At 36.1% G+C, this 21863-nt stretch overlaps 1 protein-coding gene across 1 annotated transcript in view; it reads right to left on the bottom strand.

Moving 5' to 3' along the window:
• The window catches only part of ARHGAP42 (Rho GTPase activating protein 42), a 312517-nt gene that overhangs the window by 125996 nt on the left and 164658 nt on the right, over positions 1-21863 (bottom strand). Inside the window, exon 4 of the mRNA XM_011926606.1 lies at positions 9860-9931. Coding sequence (XP_011781996.1) covers positions 9860-9931 — 72 coding nt within the window. The remainder of the gene's footprint in view (positions 1-9859; positions 9932-21863) is intronic.

Below are 21863 nucleotides of genomic sequence, written 5' to 3'. Positions count from 1 at the left end.
ACAAAGGGAAAAAAAAGAGGAAAGATTTACATTCCTTTAAGGGATGCAGGTATGGTATAGTGCCAAGGTTATTGAATTAAGTATAAAAGAACTTGGATTCAAATTTCACCTCCAGTATATATTCATCTCTTGGTCGCTGGCAATGCTCCTTCATCATTCTATCTGAAAAATGATGATACCTTCTACTTTATAAGAGTGCTATAAAGAGTGCTATATATGGAACACTATATCTAATAGTGTTCAATAAGCTGTATAGTGTCATTAGTTATAAGTAATGTCCATCTAGATGCCTTCTTGCTAGGTACCCCTGTGAACCACACTTTATCGATATTCAAAAATTAACCCAGATTTGTTGTTGTCGTCTCCATGTTGATTTTTTAATATTGATAAAGTGTGACCATGAAACAAAATAAGGCAAACTAATTTACACGCACAATGACTTCATCATTTTTACAATGATACTTTGGTTACACTGACAGAAAGTCTATAACAGCAATAATTATGAATAATTATAAAATAAAAACAATTAACATTTTAGTGCTTACTATGTGGAAGAAACTGTGCTAAACAAATTACATAAAATGTCTAAGCTATTTCAATCCTATGAAGGTAGTTGTATTATTTTCTCCATTTTTCATATGGGGAAATTAAAGCTTAGAAAAGGCAACTAGAATGTCTAAGTTTATACTTCTAGTAAGTGCCAGGGTTTGATTTCAAGTTAAGATAACAATATAGAACTTGCTGCTGATATTATAAGACACTCCAAATGAGCTCATCAGTATTCCTTATTTAAGGAGAAGAGGAATGTCTTCTGTGCACCAAATGTGCTATTAAAGAACTATACGTTTTATCTCATTTCTGTTTAAAATCTGACTTTACTCCTTACTAGTCAGATTACCTTGGTCCATTTGCTTAACTTCCTTTCACTTCAGTTTCTTTACCTATACAATGAGTTTAACAGGTGTCTTATTTAATAGGCTGGTTGTGAGGATTAAGTAAGTTTACAATTAAAGTGCCTAGGGCAACATTTAGTTAACTAAAATAAAGGGTCAAGTACTATTACTGTTAAAAAAGATGATCAAATAAAGTGAATAATTCTGCAACCTTATATACATAAGTGCCACTGACAGAAGTTGTAATAAAGGGAACTATAAGGACAGTCGTGACTCATTTATTACTCTGTTTTATTGTACATTAGATATTGCATTTTTTACAAATTGAAGATTTGAGGCAACCATGTGTCTGAAAAGGTTATTAGTGCCATTTTTTAAATGACGCTCACTTTATGTCTCTATGTCACAACTTTCTAACTCTCACAATATTTCAAACTTTCTCATGATTATTATATTTGTCATGGTGATCTGTGATCAGGGATCTTTGATACTACTATTGTGATTGTTTTGGGACTCCATGGTCTCACACCTATATAAAACAGTGAATTTAACTGAAAAATACTGCATGTGTTCTGCCTGCTTTGCCAATTGGACATTCTCTGTCTCTCTCTCTTCCAGCTTCCCTCTTCCCTGGCACACAATTAGGCCAATTAGTAACCGTACAATGGCTTCCAAGTGTTCAACTGAAAGGAAAAGTCATATGTCTACCATTTCAAATCAAAAGCTAGAAATGATTAAGCTTAGTGAGGAAGGTATGTTGAAAGCTGACAGAGGCTAAGAGCTAATCCTCTTGTGCCAGTCAGCCAAGCTGTGAATATAAAAGTTCTTGAGGGAAATCAAAAGTACTACTCCAGTGAACACACAAATGGTTAAGAAATCAAAACAGACTTATTGCAAATATGAAGAAAAAGTTTTAGGGGTCTAGACCGAAGATCAACCACAACATTCGCTTAAGCCAAAGCCTCATCCAGAGCACGGTCCTAACTCGCTTCAATTCCATGAAGGCTGAGAGAAATAAGGAAATTGCAGAAGAAAAGTTTGAAGCTAGCAGAGGTTGGTTCATGGGGAAGAAAAGCAGCCATATCCTAACATAAACGTCTCAGGTGAAGCAGCAAATGCTGATGTAGAAGCTGCAGCAAGTTATCCAGAAGATCTAGCTAAAATCATAGATGAAGGTGGCTACACCAAACAACAGATTTTCAATGTGGACAAAACAGCCTTCTCTTAGAAGAAGATGCCATCCAGGACTTCCATAGCTAGAGAAGAGAAGTCAATGTTTGGCTTCAAAGCATCAAAGGACCGCTGACTCTCTTGTTAGGGGCTAATGAAGCTGGTGACTTTAAGTTGAAGCCAGTGCTCACTTACCATTCAGAAATCCTAGGGCCCTTAAGATGTATGCTAAATCTACTCTGCTTGTGCTCTAGAAAGGTTAAACAAAGCCTGAATGATAGCACATCTTTTTACAGTGTAGTTTACTTAATATTTTAAGTGCACTCTTGAGACTTTTGCTAAGAAAAAAAGATTCGATTCCTTTAAATATAGAACTACTCATCGCCAATTTACCTGATCACCCTGATGGATATACAAGTAGACTAATGTTCTTTCATGCCTGCTAACATAAAATCTGTTCTGCAGCCCATGGATCAAGAAGTAATTTTGACATTCAAGTCTTATGATTAAAGAAATACATTTCATAACTGATGTGGTTTGGCTCTGTGTTCCCACCCAAATCTCATGTCAAACTGTAATTCCCAGTGTTGGAGGAGGGGCCTGCTGGTAGGTGACTGGATCATAGGGGCAGATTTCCCCCTTGCTAGTCTCATGAGAGTGAGCTCTCATGGGATCTGGTTGTTCGAAAGTGTGTAGCACTTCCCCTTTTGTTCTCTCTCTTCCTCCTGCTCTGCAATGTGAAGAAGGTGCTACCTTCCCCTTTGCCCTTCCCCCATGATTGTAAGTTTCCTGAGGCCTCCACAACCATGTTTCCTGTACCTGGTTGTGAGTCAATTAAACCTCTTTTCCTCATAAATTACCCGGTCTCAGGTAGTTACTCATAGCAGTGTGAGAACAGACTAATACAATAAGGCTATCATTGTCAAAGACAGTGATTTCTCTGATAGATCTAGGCAACTGAAAACCTTCTGGAAGGATTCACCACTCTAGAAGCCATTGACAATATTTATGATTCATGAAAGAAGTTGATTCTGATCCTTATGGATGACTTGGAGGTGTCTGAAGACTTCAGTGGAGGAACTTCCTGCAAATGTGGTGGAAACAGCAAGAGAGCTAGAATTAGAAGAGGAGCCTGCAGACAAGACTGAATTGCTGCAATCTCATGATCAAACTTAAAGGATGAGGAATTGCTTCTTACGGATGAGCAAAGAAACTAGTTCCTTGAGATAGAATCTATTCCTTATGAATATTATTGAAATGACAACAAAGGATTTGGAATATTCCATGTACTTAATTGATAAGGCAGAGGCAGTGTTTGAGGGAACTGACTACAATTTTAAAAGATGTTTTACTATGGGTAAAATGCTATCAAAAAGCAATATCGCACACTCCAGAAAATACTTTCATGAAAGAGTCAACCTATGAAGCAAACTTCACTGTAGTCTTCTTTTAAGAAACTGCCAAAGCCACCCCAGCCTTCAGCAACCACCACCCTTACAGTCAGCTGCTACCAACACCGAGGCAAGACCATCCACCAGAAAAATGAACGCAACTCACTAAAGGCTCAGATAATTGTTAGCATATTTTAGCAATGAAGTATTTTTTAAATAAGGTATGTATGTTGATTTTTAGATATAACACTATGCACACTTAAGAGACTACTGTATAGTGTGAATATAACTTTTATATGCTCTAAGAAATAAAAAATATGTGTGACTCACTGGGATATTTGTTTTAGGCCAGTGGTCTGGAACTGAATCTACAAAATCTATTTCCAAGGAACCTGCCTATATACAGATCTTTTACTTCCTTTGTTAACTTTGCACCTAATTTTATTATTGCTATTATAAAGGGGATTGTTTTCTCAATTTTCCTTTTGGATAGTTAATTAATAGTATTACATTGGAAAGCTGCTTGTTTTCATTGATTTTGTATCCTGCAACTCTGCTGGAGTTGAGTGAGGCATTTGTAATACTTCTTAGATTCTCTAAGCTATTTTTATTTTCAGACAAGTTAGACTGCAGTCACTTTTCACATAACACAAATCTAAGACTGAAACAGGAATTGTGACAACTATGTATAGATTTTTTGGATACTACATGCTAAAATAACTGCATATATAAGGCATGTTTAAAATAATAAACAAATGTTCAGAGACAGAAACAAACTCTGCAATGGACAGAACAAAGGGACCAGAATTATCGGTTTCCATTCCAGTCTTCAACATGAAAACAATATAAGAAATCAAGTTCTATTATAAAATGACTAGCAATATATTGTTGATTTCTATATAAAAACCATAAAGAATGTTCATATGATTTTTACTAAAGTCTTATTAAAAATAAAAACCCATGTCTCACAGAACATTTCTCATAGAAATAAAAATGTATCCTTTAACTTTCATGGGCAGTATTTCCCAAGTTTCTTATCTCTAATGAAACAAGTCAGCATTAATTGCCTATTGTGTACTGGGGACCCTGGGCATCAAGGGGAATTTCAAAAGTAAGGGAAACATATTAACTATGCTTGGTTAAACGGGTAGGTTTGGGCATATTTGAAAACCTTTTGATAACTAAGATATTTCACACTAAACCATTTACTTGTTAAAGGTAAAGAAAATGAAGTATTTCACAACAGAGTTGCTCTAGGGAGTAGAAGGCTTCTGGTCTGAGAAACTGAGTTCTGATCTTCACTGGGCCACCACGTCTCTTCCCAGTTTGTTTCTGTATAATATACATCTGTATGTGGAAGATGAGCCTTTGGCCTCCTTAGTGCAAGTGCCATCACTAAACATATGTAATACTCTGGTATGTATGTATGTTTATAAACATCCATTTGTTTTTCCACAGTGTATTATCTTTGATTAGAAACTCACACAAAGGCCGGGGACAGTGGCTCATGACTGTAATCCCAGCACTTTGGGAGGCCAAGGCGGGTGGATCACTTGAGGTCAGGAGTTCGAGACCAGCCTTGCCAACATGGTGAAATCTTGTCTCTACTAAAAACACAAAAATTAGCCTGGCATGGTGGTGGGCACCTGTAGTCCCAGCTATTCAGGAGGCTGAAGCAGGAGAATCATGTGAAGCCGGCAGGCAGAGGTTGCAGTGAGCCAAGATTGCACTACTGCACTCCAGCCTGGGTGACAAACTGAGACTCCATCTCAAAAAACAAACAAACAAACAAACAAACAAAAAACCTCAGACATACAGCTCTATCTATACTTCGGAGTCAGTTGGTCTACATAGCAACAGGCATATAAAGTACAGAGAGGACCTTACAATCAATTAACTCTGAGAACAACGAAGTTTCCAATACAGTCATGGAAATGGAAATAGAATTGTCAATTTATTCAAAAAGCATCCAAAAAACAGTTATGATTCATCTCACTCTATACTATTTGGTTGATGCAAAAGTAATTGTCGTTTTTGCCATTACTTTTGCATCAACCTAATATGACTACTATGGATATATGCCTATGGTGGAAATTCATAGAGTTGACATCAAGCATTCTGAATACCTACTTTCCACTAGTATTCTAGAACTTAAAGCAGCGGTGGGTTAGGAGAAACCAAACATTCAATCTAAGCCTCTGATACATGTAATATGTCTGGCCTGTAACACAATTTCATTCTGAATATACCAACTTACTGAGAAACTTTAAATAAATACATCCTTGACAACTGTTTATAGATAATTCTCCTAATCTCCAAGTATCTGAAACAGCAGAACCCACTTCCTTCTGTCCTTCAGTTCAACGACCCCATTACTAATCTTTTCTAATGCCTCTCACGGATGCACGATGCTTCTTTCCCACAACTGTAACTCACCAAGAGCCTTACTTTCACAGTGAAGTATCAGGTGTCTCAAAGTGCCATAGAATACACTACAAAGGAAATGTTTGTGGTCCATGGATCTTATCCACTGCAGTTAAATAGGATCATCTGGTTGTAAGGCAAAGGCCACTTTGACTCAGCATTTTCCACTCTGTTTTGCCTGTGTGGACCAAGCTGAAGAGGTCGCGGACTGCAGTGGAAGATTCTATGCTTAATCAACGGCCCTGCCTTCCAGCTGGCTAATCAGCCCAAACATGCTTGTGGGAAATCTTCAAGGCAAAGGCTGAAAAGCTGCGGAGTGTCACTTTTAGAATTAACTTTATGCACCAAATAAGAAAATACCTAAGTAAACGGGAGTGAAGTAATAGAAAAAAGTAAGTACTTTCATGTATGTTTATTCCACAATGCCAAAAGAAAATTGATCTATACATGTATTTGGGAAGAACATGCCTGTTTTTTTGGTTGTTGTTTTATTTTTTTTTGTTTGCTTGTTTTTTGTTTTGTTTTTTGAGATAGAGTTTTGCTCTTGTTGCCCAGGCTGTAGTGAAATGGCATGATCTCGGCTCACCGCAACCTCCACCTCCTGGGTTCAAGCAATTCTCCTGCTTCAGTCTCCCAAGTAGCTGGGATTACAGGCATGCACCACCCCACCCAGCTAATTTTGTATTTTCTTAGCAGAGATGGGGTTTCTCCATGTTGGTCAGGAGGCTGGTCTCAAACTCCCAAACTCAGATGATCCACCCGCCGCAGCCTCCCAAAGTGTTAGGATTACAGGTATGAGCCACCACACCCGGTCAAATATGCCTGTTTTTAATTCACTATTCACTTTACTAAGCAAGAACGACTTGGTAGCTTAGAAATAATTTAGTACTAAATGCATCAGGCAGATAAAATACACAGAATCACCACCACCAAAACACTAAATGAATAATGTTAATACTCAAGACCGGCTTCATTTAATCACAAATTTAACCTTCCAGTGAATAGGTAAAGGCATAGTATATACTGATGGGTGTTCTCAGTTGATCTGTCCTGCAATTAAGATGTTTACAAAACAAAATAAAATGTTATTAAGACTCCTGCCACTGCAACTGTAAGATAACTTAAACCTCCATGTAAGAAAAAGATAATTCCCAAACAGATGAAACTTACTCTTTTTGGGGCTAGAAAACTTGGAATATGTGTACTAGGGAAATAATTTTTCACAAAGTTCTAATTCAGTTTTATAAAAACAACATTGATGAAGTGAAATATTGTAAGTCAAGGCTCTGAAATAAAATGGCTTCATTTGGGGACCATGCTGACTGTTTCAGATCAGCTTTGTGATTTCAGATCAGCTCTGTGATTTGCTGCAGGTCACCCCATCATTTTCCTCATTTGTAAGCAGGTATAACACCAGTACCCACCTCATAGTTTGCTCGTGACTATTTAATTAGGTCACAGATTTTCACTGAACGTCCCTGCCAATAAAAATTAGCTATTATTAATTTTGAAAAGACTCTCCTTGTGCTAGGACACCATATTCTTGTCATTTCCTCTTTCTTTTGTTCCTTCCTTCTCAGCCTCCTTTCCTGTCTTTCTTTCCCTAAACATCAAGTGTTGAGACAGTTCTTAGGTTATAAGCGTCCTAGGTCCTCTTCACTTCTCGCTCTATTCTTTCTTAACGGGATCTAATCTACTCCCATGACTTTAACAAACACCTAGAAGACAGAATTCCCAAGTGTTTGTTTCTAGTTCAGATCTGAACACACACCTGCTAATTCAACATCACATGGATGTCTCAGAGGAGCCTAAATTTCACTCATCATGACTAAAAACTCAGCTTACCATCATTGCCATCCAACATAAATGTTGCCTATATCAGTAAGTGGTTCAAGAACTACCCAGTTATGCAACCTGAAATCCAGAGAGACATTTTCCTGAAACCTCCTCCTCCTAAATTTCCAGGGGGTAACCCACTTCCTACTATTGTCTTTTCACCTCCAAAACAGCTTTCTTACTTCTCCTTGTCCCCACAGTTACTTCACCCTCCTTATCTAAAGCCACTAACCGCCAGCCCCAACACTGGTTTGCCCAGGCAGTCTGTCCTACTCCTATCCATGCGTGATACGCAGCTAGAATGACATTTAAAATACAAATGATATCACTCCCCCGCTAACATTTCTATTGCTTATCACTGGCCTTAGGCTAGGGAGTAAAATACTGTGAGCCATTTATAAAGCTGCACACGCGGCCTCTGCCTCCAGGGTCCACTGTGCTCCAAACACACTGGACTTTCTTTTCCTAAAACACGAGGCTCTTCCCTCCTCCACCAAGAGAACCTTTATTCATTCCCATATTCCATTCCCTTTTTTGGAATATTTGTAAGTTTTTGTCCCTTCTCACCATTGTGTCCCCTTTTTCTTCCTCATGACTTAGGTCTCTACCTAAAACTTCTTGCAGAAGACATTTCTTGATTTCCTGGACAAGTTCAGATCCATTAATTATGCCCTTGTAAAGCACTCTGTACTTTTGCATCACAATCCCCAATACATTTGTAATTATTTCTATGTCTGTTTTTCACGAAAGATAATAGGGACATACGTGCAGGAATCATCTCTGATTTGTTTACAGCTACATCCGTTCATCTGATCAAACACCATGCATGCCACGTGTGAGCCAACCATGAGAGTGATAAATATTTGCTGAATTAATTAACATAAAAATGGTTCTGATTTTAGTCCTTCACTTGAAAATTGCTCACAATTGGTGGAGAAATGTACATAAAATTCTTATCAAGGCAAACTCTGTTAATTTCTTATGAGAAATATGTGTAAAGGCTATTCAATCCTATGAAAAGGAAACCAAATAGATTCTGGAAGGGGAACATCTGCATGAGAAAGGCCTATATAAGGAAGGCTTGTTTCTGGTGCTGGGATATGAAATCTGGCAAGACTTCAAAAAGTGAAGTGTAAGAAGTATTCCAGAGAGAGGGAAAAGTTTGGGCAAAGACATGATTAGTGTCAGGTATATACAGAGACCGGTGAACAGAAAATTATGCCTGCTGGTGGGGTATACTGAAAGGTAGCAAAGTTCAAAATTCCAAGTTGTGCAAAGCTTTCATAATCAAAATTAAACTGTCAAGCAGAACCACAGAAGGTTTCATCATTGGAAGAATGACATAATTGAAGATGGTGAAAATTTGTTAATATATTAGAAGGAGGGTATGGAGATCAATTAGTAGGCTATTTCAAAGATTTCAGACAGAGGTAAGGAGGAAAGGAGTAGAAATAATTCTGCATTAGAATGGACAGCACTGCTTGAATGGGGAAGGGATATGACATTGACTCAAAGGAAAACTCAAACAGGGTAAGAATGAGGGTAGGATGGGAGAGGAGATGATTAGCTCTATTTTAGAAACCTTAAGTTTTATATGCTCCCATGATATTGCACAAGTGGTTAAAATAAGGCTCTAAGAATGAGGACGCAGGCAAATTTCAGATTATTAGAATCAGAAAAAATTTAATTGTCCATAGTCAATTAAACATTAACAAAAAGGCTTTGTGACAAACATTTCTAAATGTTTTCACAAACACATATTTTTATTAATAAGAAATACAAAGAATATTAAAAGTTCTCATATAATCATTGCTTGAATTGTCAATGTGCCCAGTCCCTAATTTTTAATTTATTTAGGAAGAGAGTTCCTCATAATTTCACCCTGTCTTCAAAATAGTTAACTCCTACAATTGTTGGGATAGGAAGAACTCATTTATAACATGCTTTTTTATCTACTCAGTAGAATAATATCTTTTATGTCTAAAAGAAGTCCAGTCTTTTGTAATAGGCTCTATGCAAAAAGTTTAAAATGATGTGCAAAATTTTTTAAAAGGTCATTCTAATTTCAAAAATGTTAACATCTGAAATTATGTCATCTTTAATTATCAGGAGAATATCTAAAGAATAATAAAATGTAACACTTACTTTTGCTGCACCTATCTGTTCTTTTCGAAATTTCTCAAGTGGTGCAATTAATACATCATTAGCATTTTGGATCTGAAACAAAAAATGCACATATATTAAATCTTGCAGAATTTCATGCCAACAACATTGAAAAAATGGCTGCTTTATCCATCGTATCAAATAGACTGTTTTTGTTTGCATCTATAAAAACAACTTACATGTTATATACAGTTTTTCTACTTTATAATTAAGCTGTTTTCACATATTATTTCCCTTGATCCTAATAACAATGTGAAACATATGAAAATAAGTACTTGTTGTGGTGAAATCTTGGTTTGAATACTTAAATTTCTTCTTCTAAGACTTAACTAAGAAACAGCACATTGGGTATTAAATTTACAAGTATCTATAATTACACTGGTTTAATGTAGCCAGTTCAAGCATCATTTTAAAATTAAACCTTATAAAAGCTCTTCTATTTTGCCATTAAAATGGCAGAATTCTACAGCTGCAAAATAAGGCTTATTTTTTCCCCTATTTAATTAGATTCCTCATAATGAGGAATTGAGGTTTGCCTGAACATTCTCATAATGTTTCTAACCTGACTAAAATAGCATTTGATTTCATTTCAATGAAAACATATTTTAGCCCCAAATTCCACATTGAGATTTACTTAAACTTTAAAACAAATACATCTTTTTATATTAATCTGTAAGACTACTGCAATGGGAGTACAAGATATGAAGACCAGCAACTGAATGCAAGCAGACCGAAATTCCTAAGGATACCATTATTCTGGAAGGGGATGTTCTTTTAAAAAACAGCCTTTAGAAAGCATTAAAATAAAGAGGAGGCCCAGTCACAAAATTTATAATTTGTTCTACGATTATGACAACTGAACAAAACCTATTACATAATTAGCAAATACCAGGATAAAGAGAGAAAAACTCTTATTTTTAAAATATATTATTCTACTTTAAAATAGGTTAAAGGGTATACAGGTGCTCCATGTACTATTTTTCTAACTGTTTTGTAAGTTTGAAATTATATCAAAATAAATGCATTTCAATAAAAGTGTCACTTTCCTTATTTTCATCAAACTGGTTTGTCTCTAGTCAAGTTTAATTTCTTAAAGTCCATCATCTAAAAATGTACACAGATAATATACAAAAATAAAAAATAAAAACTAGCGTGTTGACACCACTATCCATGATCCTGTTAATCTTCGATTTGCAGAAAAATGAGAATGACAGATCTTGAAAAGAAGACCAAAATCCTATGCTGTGAAAGCATAGAAATTAGATTAATAGGCAAAAAATCTTGTCCCGGACAATGAGAGCCAACTGGAGATACCACTGACATCCATCACCTAATCCCCGTTCCTGAGCTCAGACAGACATACCTCCAGATAGACTGTGCAGGTGTCCTACTGGGAAGAGATTATTAGAAATAGCAGTAAAATAGCTCACTTTTAATTATCTCTCTAAAACCTCTTTGCCCTCATTAAAACCCCCAATTACATACATACACACACATAGACACACACACACACACACACACACACACACACATCCAGATTGTACAGAGGCAATACATAGCTGACTCCACCTTTAAAGTTAAGTTTGCATAAGGGGAAAGACAATATCAATCAGTACTTTTGTGTAATTTGGAGTAATAGCAACAATAAAGGCTACTATTTATTGAATGTTTACTTTATGCTGGAAATTGCAATAAGTCCTTCACAAGCATGAGCTAATGTATTTAAAGCCAGCTAAATGGCTGGGAGAGAAATTCAAATCTGGAAGTGATAAGGAAGGAGGCTGGGTTCCTGTAGTATTGACAGATGCATAGCAGGAATTCCAGAGACTGTTCTATGGAAGACACAAAAGGACTCAATGACAAATTGCATAGAAGGAGAAAGAGAGGGGAATCAATGGAGAAACTAAGGTTTTGGCCTCAGCCACTGGAACTTTGGTAACACATCAGAATTGGGGCAAATGAGGTAGGGAGTATGCTTGGTAGAGAAAGAATCAAGACAACGATTAATTTCACTTTATTCCAATTACATCTGATGTCATGGAAAGACTCAAAGAAATATTATGTCAGAAAATCCCATCTCACATTGGCAGAACTAATAAATATGAATGGATGATTTTTATTGGGAAGGAAAGGATTGTGAAAGGGGGTAGATGGGCTGATGTCATATACTAAGACCTTGGCACTCACATTCACATCCAATGGTTTACGTCTCTGCTAAACCCCTTCTCTCGCTGTTACATACATAGGACTTCAAAATAAAGCAAAAGCCAGATGATATAACAAAACAGAATAATTAACAGCCACCCTGTGAGCTAAGTATAATTTCCTATCTCTATTTCTTTCACATTTCTTGGGTTATTCGGATTTGCTTTTTTTTTTTTTTTTTTTTTTTCCTTCTTATCCCATTCTCTTACCATGAAACTAAAGGAAGAAATAAATAAGTGGCAAAGGTATTAAACAGAAAAAAAAAAAAAAAAATGAAGGGGGTGAAAACATCCAACAGGGTGATAAAGAACAACAGAAATGATTTCTTGAGTGTTTCTAATGTGTCAAATACTACACTAAGGTCTTCACAATATAGAGATTAAAGTTAATATTTTATGGGTAATAAAATCAAACATCTAAAAAATGATGTGGACTGTATTAAAAACATGAATGTTAAAGTTCGACTCAGCTTCATTTGAATCTCAGTGCCAAAACTGATAACACACAGTGTTTCATCCCTGTACTTCTTAAAGTTTTTATAAAAATTAAAAGCAAAATAAATTATTTTGAAAAAAATCACTAACACAGATTTGCATACGGAAGGCTCTCAATAAATGTTAACTTCTTCAAAGAATTGAATATCTACTCTGTTTTCCTAGCTGTCCTAAGCAGTCTTTACAGTTTCCCCTAAATGATTTAAAATGTAGTTATTCAAAGCTAGAAATTGAAATCCAGATTAATAACAGAACTTATCCAGAGGCCTAGCAGTAGTAGATAACCCCACGTTTTTCCATAAACCATTATAACAAATGCCTGGCTCTACCTCTAAAATATGATGCCACTTTTGTACGCAGTCAGTGGCTGCTGTTCACAATATGTAAATTTAAATTCAAGAGATCAAAATGGAAAATGCCAGCACTCAAAAGGCACTGAGTGGATTTACAAACCAATGTGGCTCCTTGTGAGCCTCATCTTTATACATTCCCCCGGGAATACATGACTTTTACCCCTCCACAGTGGTCACTCATATGGATTAATCCCTCCAATTCTGAAGTAATCCTGAAGCCAAGAAGGTGTTAACATTTTGGTAGGATTAAAAGAGCTGCTGCTGCTGCTGCATAAGAAAGGAAAATGTCATATGAAGGGTAGAAAACCCTGATTGAAAATGTGAATTAGAGTACAACCATGGTGACAAACCTTGCACAGTTAAACAATAAATCTAGAGAAATGCAATTTTCACTCACATGGAACTCTTTCATCCGGATTCACAAAACAAGCTTGATGAAACTCCTTCCAGAAGGGTAATACTTGGGGGAAAAAATCAAGTCAAAGTTCAGGAGATTCAGGATCCCATAGTATCTGTGGAATGTGCAACTTTGCATGACCTTACTAAGATGCTTTAGAAAAAATACAAAATAAATTTTTAATACTCTCCCTAGATATTGATAAGATAAATTATTAAAGATGCCTTATTATGGTAATTAAGAAACAATTAACTTATAATTACTAGCCATTACCTAAACCTTGGCTTTAAGCAACTTATTTTTATAGATGTTGGTTCACATTTAAAGTAAAAAACAATTACTGGTAATTTCACTTATTTTCAGTAGAAGAAAAGCAAATGTGATATTGGGTAATACTTCGCAATATAGCATTTACCATGCATTTTAACTGTGGGTAGGTTATTTAAGCCAGGCAATTAAGTTTCCTGTCACTTTCTTTTGCTATTTCAAGTGGTTCTAATAAACAGCCACAAGGGGGTGCACATAAATCATTCAAAAGTAATGGCTAGAAACGTTTCCGTGTGGTTTGAAGAATGATTCTCCAAATATGTTTGGATTTCCTTTTTTTACCCCCCACATAATCACGAATTATAATTTTCTATGGATCATGCATTTTCAAATGCTATCTTATAGGAACTTCCAGGGCTTGCTTTTCATTGCTGATAATCTTGCCACACTTATTCACTAAAAAAAAAAGTAGCAATGGAATAAAATAAATCTGAAAGGTACGTCTCTTAACAATTTTATTCTTACACTTCTTCCCTTTCCAGGTTTTGATTAAAATCCAGTGATGTTGGTGCCAGTCAAAGCTCATCACTAATTAATGACTATATGCCCCTTTATCTTGCAACTCATTAGTTAACACATCAGAATGTCCTAAAAATTACAGTTCCTTACCTCTCATTTTCAAAGCAATAAAACACTCAGTTTTGATGCAAAGATTTAATTAATTCTCAAGTACTATTTAAAGCAATACTTCTGATATTCTAAAGTACTATTTAAAGCAATTGCTTAAGGCTATAATAGGCTACACCATTTACAACAAAAAACATAAATGGTAGAGTTCATTGCAAAAATAATTTCCTGTTGAGATGTCAATATAAACAATCAATACAAAGTGGAAAGACCATAAAGGTATGTAATAATAAGTGAAACGATCATAATCAATGCAGAAGATATCTACACAGTCTTCGATGTAAAAGAATGGATTATTTTCCCATTCATATTTACAACTGAATCACATCACAGCTGAAAATCACATCACAGTTCTAATTTCTGATTGATTACAAGCAAGCATCTCTTCTCTGCCTTGTCCCAAACTGTATCTAGTTCCTCCTTCCTCAACAGCTTCTTAGGAAAAGGCTCTGGCAAGGGGTGGGGAACTGGGGTGCTAGCCTGGCATTCACTCCCAGGTACTGGCCAATTTAACTCTCCATAGCTACATAATATAGACATTCTTCTCTAGGTCAGTAAATCCACAGCACTACTAAACTAGATCTCAATGGCCAAAACTCACATGAGGTATAGAGGATGGACACATGAGCACATCTTGCATTAATAAATAATCAGAAGTCAAAGACTAAATACATATTACTTCATACCCTTTAATGTGAGCAAATGACTGAAAAAAAACATACTGCCATCTAAAAACAATGCTATGTAAGGCTATCTGGATACTTGTCATTCGTTTGATTCTGACTTGAATGTCACTTGCTACTTCAGCATTTGAATGTTTTGGATCTACTTAGTGAAAGAGTTCTACTATGAATCCCACCCCACTGGACCTCATCAGTTAGATCTCTTACTTGAATTTAATGTAACTTTCATCTTTCTCAATTTTTATCAGCAATAATACTTTTCTTATGGAAATATATTGGGAAAATTAACTTAAGTTTCTGGAGAATTGTTTCTGGAGAATACCCTCTTCTCTTTCAGAAGATAAGTAGAAGCAATACACTCTCAGGAGAATACTCCCATTTATTTTAAATTAATTGGCCTAACCATGACAACTATGCAATCTTGATCAAGTTACTCAAACTATGTTTCCTTTTCTATATAATAAAGATGATAATATGTCCTTATCTCATGGCCTGCTTATAAAGGTTAAATTTTTTACTTTATGTCTAATGATCATAAGAATTTATTAATAAAGCATGAATTGCCCCCTATTAAATTCTTTCTTTTGAGTAGGCCAACTGCAGTGCTCTAGATTTTTTTTTTTTCAATGAATTAGGAAGCTGCTATTGGAGTTTTAGTATAAGAGTGATATCTCACTAGCACATACTTGATGTCAAAGCTTATTAACTGCAGAAGAGTAGATAATAGGGGTAAAATGGCAAGCAATCTCTCTACTTCTAGAGTTTATAACTAGTGACAAATATATAAATCAAATTAAAGTTTGCTATTTTTTAATAAAACCATCTATACTCATAAGGTGGAGGAATGGAAAACCATTCCACCAAGAAGGAATTGACCATTTTCACAGAATCTAGCAGAGAAAGTGGGAGAGGAGAGTAGATTGTAAAATTTCATATAATCCACTGTGATGTAATTAACATCATAACTCTAGGTGGTAAAAAATTAAACTATTTGTGTACTAAGTTATTTGAACCACAAAGGTAGGTTATTTATTGTATCTTTCTTGTTCTTAAACTACTTTTGCTTTATTCCTTTCTACTCAGCAATCTCTAATGGGGGATTAAAGTAAGAATACTTTTTAAACATTTAAGCATTGTAGAAACATTTTCAAATACTAGACATAACCATAACATTGCCTCCCCACTTATCTACTTATTACCAGCCTAATTACTGCTTTTTCATTTATAACCCTTTAATATTGGAGGCTAAAAACAGAAAACAAAGTCAAACTTCTTTTCAACTATAAATGTCAAGATATGTGAAAGGTCAAATTAGAATTGGCATCTTCAAAGCTGCTTAAAATAATACTCCAAATGACCTGTATATACATTCACTTTAAAAACATACTTTTTCTTTATTTTGACCAAAAGGTCAAAATTTAAGAAAGCAATTTTATAGAATTTTTTAAAAGACCATATTAACTCAAAGGTCACACAAGGAAGACATTTAAGTTACGTCATTCAGAACCTGTATTCTCAAAGGGAGATTTAAGAAACGTAGTACCCTGAAGTTGTTTCATTCCAACAGGTTAAATACTCACTCCTGCATCTGACTAGGTAAAAATGTTCTTCAGGGATACTGGTGAGGTTACTTCAGCCGGTTCTCTACCTTCGCATATTCTAAGGAAACATCAGGGTCTGCTGAACTTTGTACCTCTGGTGGCACAACTAGGCCACTCCGGTGATGTTCCTATGTTTGTTCATATGGCCAAAAATATTCCCATTACACAGTTGCCTTATTTATGTCAATATCCTCATGTTCATGAAAATATACCTCCTCCCATTCTCCCACCTCAAATATCAGAGACACTGTACATCCCAAGCTGAGCTAGTTAGGGCCTCAAGAATATTTCTTTTTTTTTTTTTTTTTTTTTGAGGTGGAGTCTCGCTCTGTTGCTCTGTTGCCCGGACTGGAGTGCAGTGGCCCGATCTCAGCTCACTACAAGCTCCGCCTCCCGGGTTTACACCATTCTCCTGCCTCAGCCTCCTAAGTAGCTGGGACTACAGGCGCCCGCCACCTCGCCCGGCTAGTTTTTTTTGTATTTTTAGTAGAGACGGGGTTTCACTGTGATAGCCAGGATGGTCTCGATCTCCTGACCTCGTGATCCGCCCGTCTCGGCCTCCCAAAGTGCTGGGATTACAGGCTTGAGCCACCGCGCCCGGCCAAGAATATTTCTATTTACATGTTCTAACCCCTAACTTAGAGTGGGGGAAAGCGGCTTTGTGTATGGGAGTAAGGGGAGGGAGCTTCAGCAAAGTGATAATTTATATCACTCCCTCCCACTTAATGCTATTTCTTCTTGCTAATTGTGCTCTATCCTTCTTGGTATTCCCTACTAAGAGTATCTTTGGATTGAAAAAATAAAATCATTCATCTTTTATAAATTCTTCATTTGTGAATTTAAGCAAATTTCTGATAGCCTTTGCCAGTTTAAAAGCAAATAGAATTCATTAAATTCCCAAAGTCATATTTTATGGCAATTGCATTTTAGTAGCTGAATGTTAATATAATCATAATTGTCCAGTATTTTGATAACAGCAGATTGCCAAGTGTTTAAGAAAAATGGAAGATATCCCAGTGTATATGCAATTTCTTAAATTTTTTATTGTAGTTGTGCATTAGTAGGGGAGAATGGGAATAAAGAGGAGGACAGGAGAGAAGAGGGAAAGAAGGAAGGAATTATGCAGGATACAGATGTACATAAACAAAGGAGAGAATGATCTAACTAATACAGGGAGAAATTAGGAAAAATTAGGTCTGGGGCCAGTGGTGTGTTAAAGCAGGCTCACAGTGGCTCACAGAACCTTTGTGCTCATCTCTTCCCAGCCCGCACTGGGTGAGCGACCTTGTGTTGAAATCAGCCAAGGTGGGAGGATTTACTCCGTGAAAATCAGCAAGCTCTACACATCAGATTTCTCACACATACATAGCCACATGTATGCATGCATGTGCATATAACATGCACCTGAGTGCCAGTTTTTCCCAATCTACCACTGCCTGGAGCCAAATATGTAACTACGCATTGCTTAACAATGGACATGTGTTCTGAGAAATGGATGGTTAGGCGATTTTGTCATCGTGCAAACATTGTAGAATGCATTGCACAAAGCTAGATGGTACAGCCTACTATACACCTAGGCTATATGGTACAGCCTATTGCTCCTAGGCTTCAAACCTGGACAGCACCTTACTGTTCTGAATACTATAGGCAACTTTAACAGTGGTAAGGTAAGTATTTGTATATCTAAATATATCTAAACCTAGAAAAATACAGTAAAATACGGTGTAAAAGATTTTTTGTAACGGCACACTATACAGGGCACTTACCATGAATAGAGCTTGCATGCCTGGAAATTGCTCTAGGTGAGTCAGTGACTGGGTGGTGAGTGAAAGAGAAAATCTAGGACATTACTGCACATGATTATAGATTTTACAAACACTGTATGCTTTGACTACATTAAATTTATAAAAAATACTTTTCTTCAATAATAAATTAACCTTAGCTTATGGCAAATTTTTTACTTTTAAGCTTTTTAATTTTTTAACTTTTTGACTCTTTTGTCAAAGCTTAAAACACATTATACAGTTATAAGAATATTTTATTTCTTTATATCCTTATTCTATACACTTTCTTCTATTTAAAATTTATGTTTTACCTGATGATACAAAGACACACATTAGCTTAGGCCTGCACAAGTTTAAATCATCAATATCACCATCTTCTGCTTCCACATCTTGCCCTAATCGAATATTTTCGGGGCAATAACACACATGGAGCTGTCATCTCTTACAATGACAATGCCCTCTTCTGGAATACCTTCTGAAGAACATGCCTGAGGCTGTTTTATATGTTCTATTATAAGTAGAAGTATACACTCTAAAATAATGATCAAAAGTATAGTAATACATAAACCAATAACAAAGGTGTTCATTATCATGATCAAGTGCTATGTGTTATACACAATTCTATGTGCTATACTTCTACAGATGGGCAGCAGAGATTTGTCTGCACTGGCATCACCAGAAACACATAATGTATTGCACTATGATGTTAAGACACCTACGATGTCATTAGGCGATAGGAATTGTTTAGCTCCATTATAATCTTATGGGATCAATATCATGTATGTGATTCATTGCTGAGTGAAATGTTATGAACATATGACTAAATAGAAATGGCATGTACCATGAATGCTGTTGCTCTTGTTAGCAAATAATGTTTATAGTTAACATTTTGTGATCATTCATTCGGTGTTCAGGTTCATCCTTAGAATCTTTCACAGCCTAGCACCATAGAAAGCTACTATCTCCTGGCCAGGCACAGTGGTTCACCCTGTAATCCCAGCACTTTTGGAGACCGAGGTGGGAGGATCACCTGAGGTCAGGAGCTCGAGACCAGCCTGGCCAACATGGTAAAATCCTGTCTCTACTAACAATACAAAAATTAGCCAGGCATGGTGGCACACATCTGTGATCTAAGCTACTTGGGAGACTGAGGCACGAGAATCATTTGAACCTGGGTGGCGGAGGTTGCAGTGAGCTGAGATCCTGCCATTGCACTCAAGTCCGGGTGACAGAGCAAGACACCATCTCAAAAAAAAAAAAAAAAAAAAAAAACACAGAAAGAAAGCAAGCTACTATCTACCAGATAGACTTGCGAAGCTAAAACTGTCACCAGTGCTAGAGTAGAAGTTTCTGCCAGCATTGCTAGGGAAGCTCAGAAACCAGAAAGTTTTACATGTAAAAAATTAAGTTTAAGTGTAAAGAAGTACAAATGAATTTAATCTTTTCAATATTGGAAAAGATATATTTAATTGGAAATGTTATAGGTTAATAGGTTCATGTTTAAAAGAGATGCTTTAATAACTAGATAAAAGAGATCTTCTGTAGTTAGCACTCTTTACCACTATTTGTTGTTTAATACAGGTGTTTTTTGAATAAATACATAAAACATAACAGCCACATTATGACCACAACACAACATATATGGTCAAGAAGACTGCACATACTAGAGGACCCGTAAGATTATAATGGAGCTGAAGAATTCCAATTACCTAGTGATGTCACAGCTGTTGTGACATTGTAGTACAACACATTACCTTATCTGTGTTTAGTATGTTTAGATACACAAATGCTTATCATTGTGTTATAACTGCCTGCAGTATTCAGTATAGTAATATCCTGTACAGATCTGTAGCCTAGGAGCCTTAAGTGACAGTGGAACCATGTAGCCTACATATTATTTTCATATTTTCTAATTTCTAAACATTCAAAAGTGGATATTTTCCCTGTTAAAATCTCTTTTGAACAGTGATACACACTCTCTATTGCATCCCCAAACACAGTTTCAGAATTGTGCTGATGCCATGTTTACGCATGTGATAAAAAGTCAACTTGAGTAGAATAATGATGATTGTTCTTGGCTTATGAAATGCTTACTTGAAATAAGATAATGGTGAGGTAAGGATCAGCACGGCTACAGGAAGGTTAAGAAGAGATTATTAAAGGAGGAGCATTTCTCACACATAATTCTACCCAATTAAAGTTTGAGAAATGAGAAAAAAGGGATATTCCTTCAGAAACGTAAGCAGCATAACATTACCTTTTCCTAGTTCACTTTCCCTGGAACAACACTTACTTGGGATGTTTATGTCACATGTTATCTCGATATAAATAAACACAGGAAACATTGTAATTGGAACCTGTACAGCTAAGAAAAAACACCACCAGAAGCTAATACACACACACATAGTATATCTTTACTATAAACTACCCGCTTTGTGTCTGTTTGGATGTGAACATTTTAAGGACCTCTGAGAGTCAGGGGGAAGAAAAAATAATCTTTTTAAATAAATAATTCCTTGATTGAATAAGCCAGCAAATTTAATCACAGTGTTGTTAAAAATAAAACCAAAAAAATTTAATTAAAAGAGAAAACTTTAGAGCTTTAACACGGAATACAAAGTCCATGAATACCCATAAGTTATCTACGTCCTACAATTTAGCAAACAAGAGATATGATTTATTTTGCAAAGATTTTCTTTTAAACTTTCCCAGGCATTTGAGCACAGGCTCTTAGTCATAGCTAAGAATTACTTCCCAAATAAGTTCCATATGTTATAACTCTCAGCCCCGGTCTTTTCCAAATCCAGATCTGGTCATAAACTATGGGCCAGTTTTCCACACTGTACAGCTGTCAAAAGCCTTTCTTACCCAAGGAAGTAGAGAGCCTCTTTCAGCCCTTAATGTGAGGTCTTACATCATGTGAAGAATGAGTGATATGTCAATACTAGAGAAATTCTCTTTAAAACATATGACAAACAACATTAAAAAAATTACACTTTTCCTTATCTGTGAAAAGTATGTTCCAACAGAAAATAGAATCATTTAATAAATCATTAACATCTGACCTCTTTTGGTCTTACCCTGAGGCCATGGCTTGAATTACTTTCAGTTCATAGAACTGCCTATGAGGTTAAGATTCTTCTCCAGAAAATGAAGCTTGAAAACTACTTTTCTTTCAGACAGCTTGAGACATTTGAGACATTCAGACTCTCCTGCACTTATCATGATGCGTACAATTAGATAATAAGGCAAAGCAGTGACGCTATGCCATGCGCCACCTGCATCATCCTATATAATTATGAAAAACTGCTTGCTTCTCTTTCTTTTTCCTCCTAAAAAATTAAGAGATACCTACTATATCTAGTGGGAAAGAAAAGTTACATTTTTAGGCCAGGAGTTCAGGATCAACCTGGCCATCATGGGAAAACCCTGTCTCTACTAAAAATAAAAATAAAATAGCCAAGTGTGGTGGTACACACCTGTAATCCCAGCTACTCAGGAGCCTGAGGCAGGAG

This window comes from Colobus angolensis, unplaced genomic scaffold (assembly GCF_000951035.1).
Source record: "Colobus angolensis palliatus isolate OR3802 unplaced genomic scaffold, Cang.pa_1.0 Scaffold7, whole genome shotgun sequence".
Lineage (NCBI taxonomy): Eukaryota > Metazoa > Chordata > Mammalia > Primates > Cercopithecidae > Colobus > Colobus angolensis.
The sequence above is the reverse complement of the archived record's forward strand: the minus strand, read 5'-3'. Positions and strand labels throughout refer to the sequence as shown.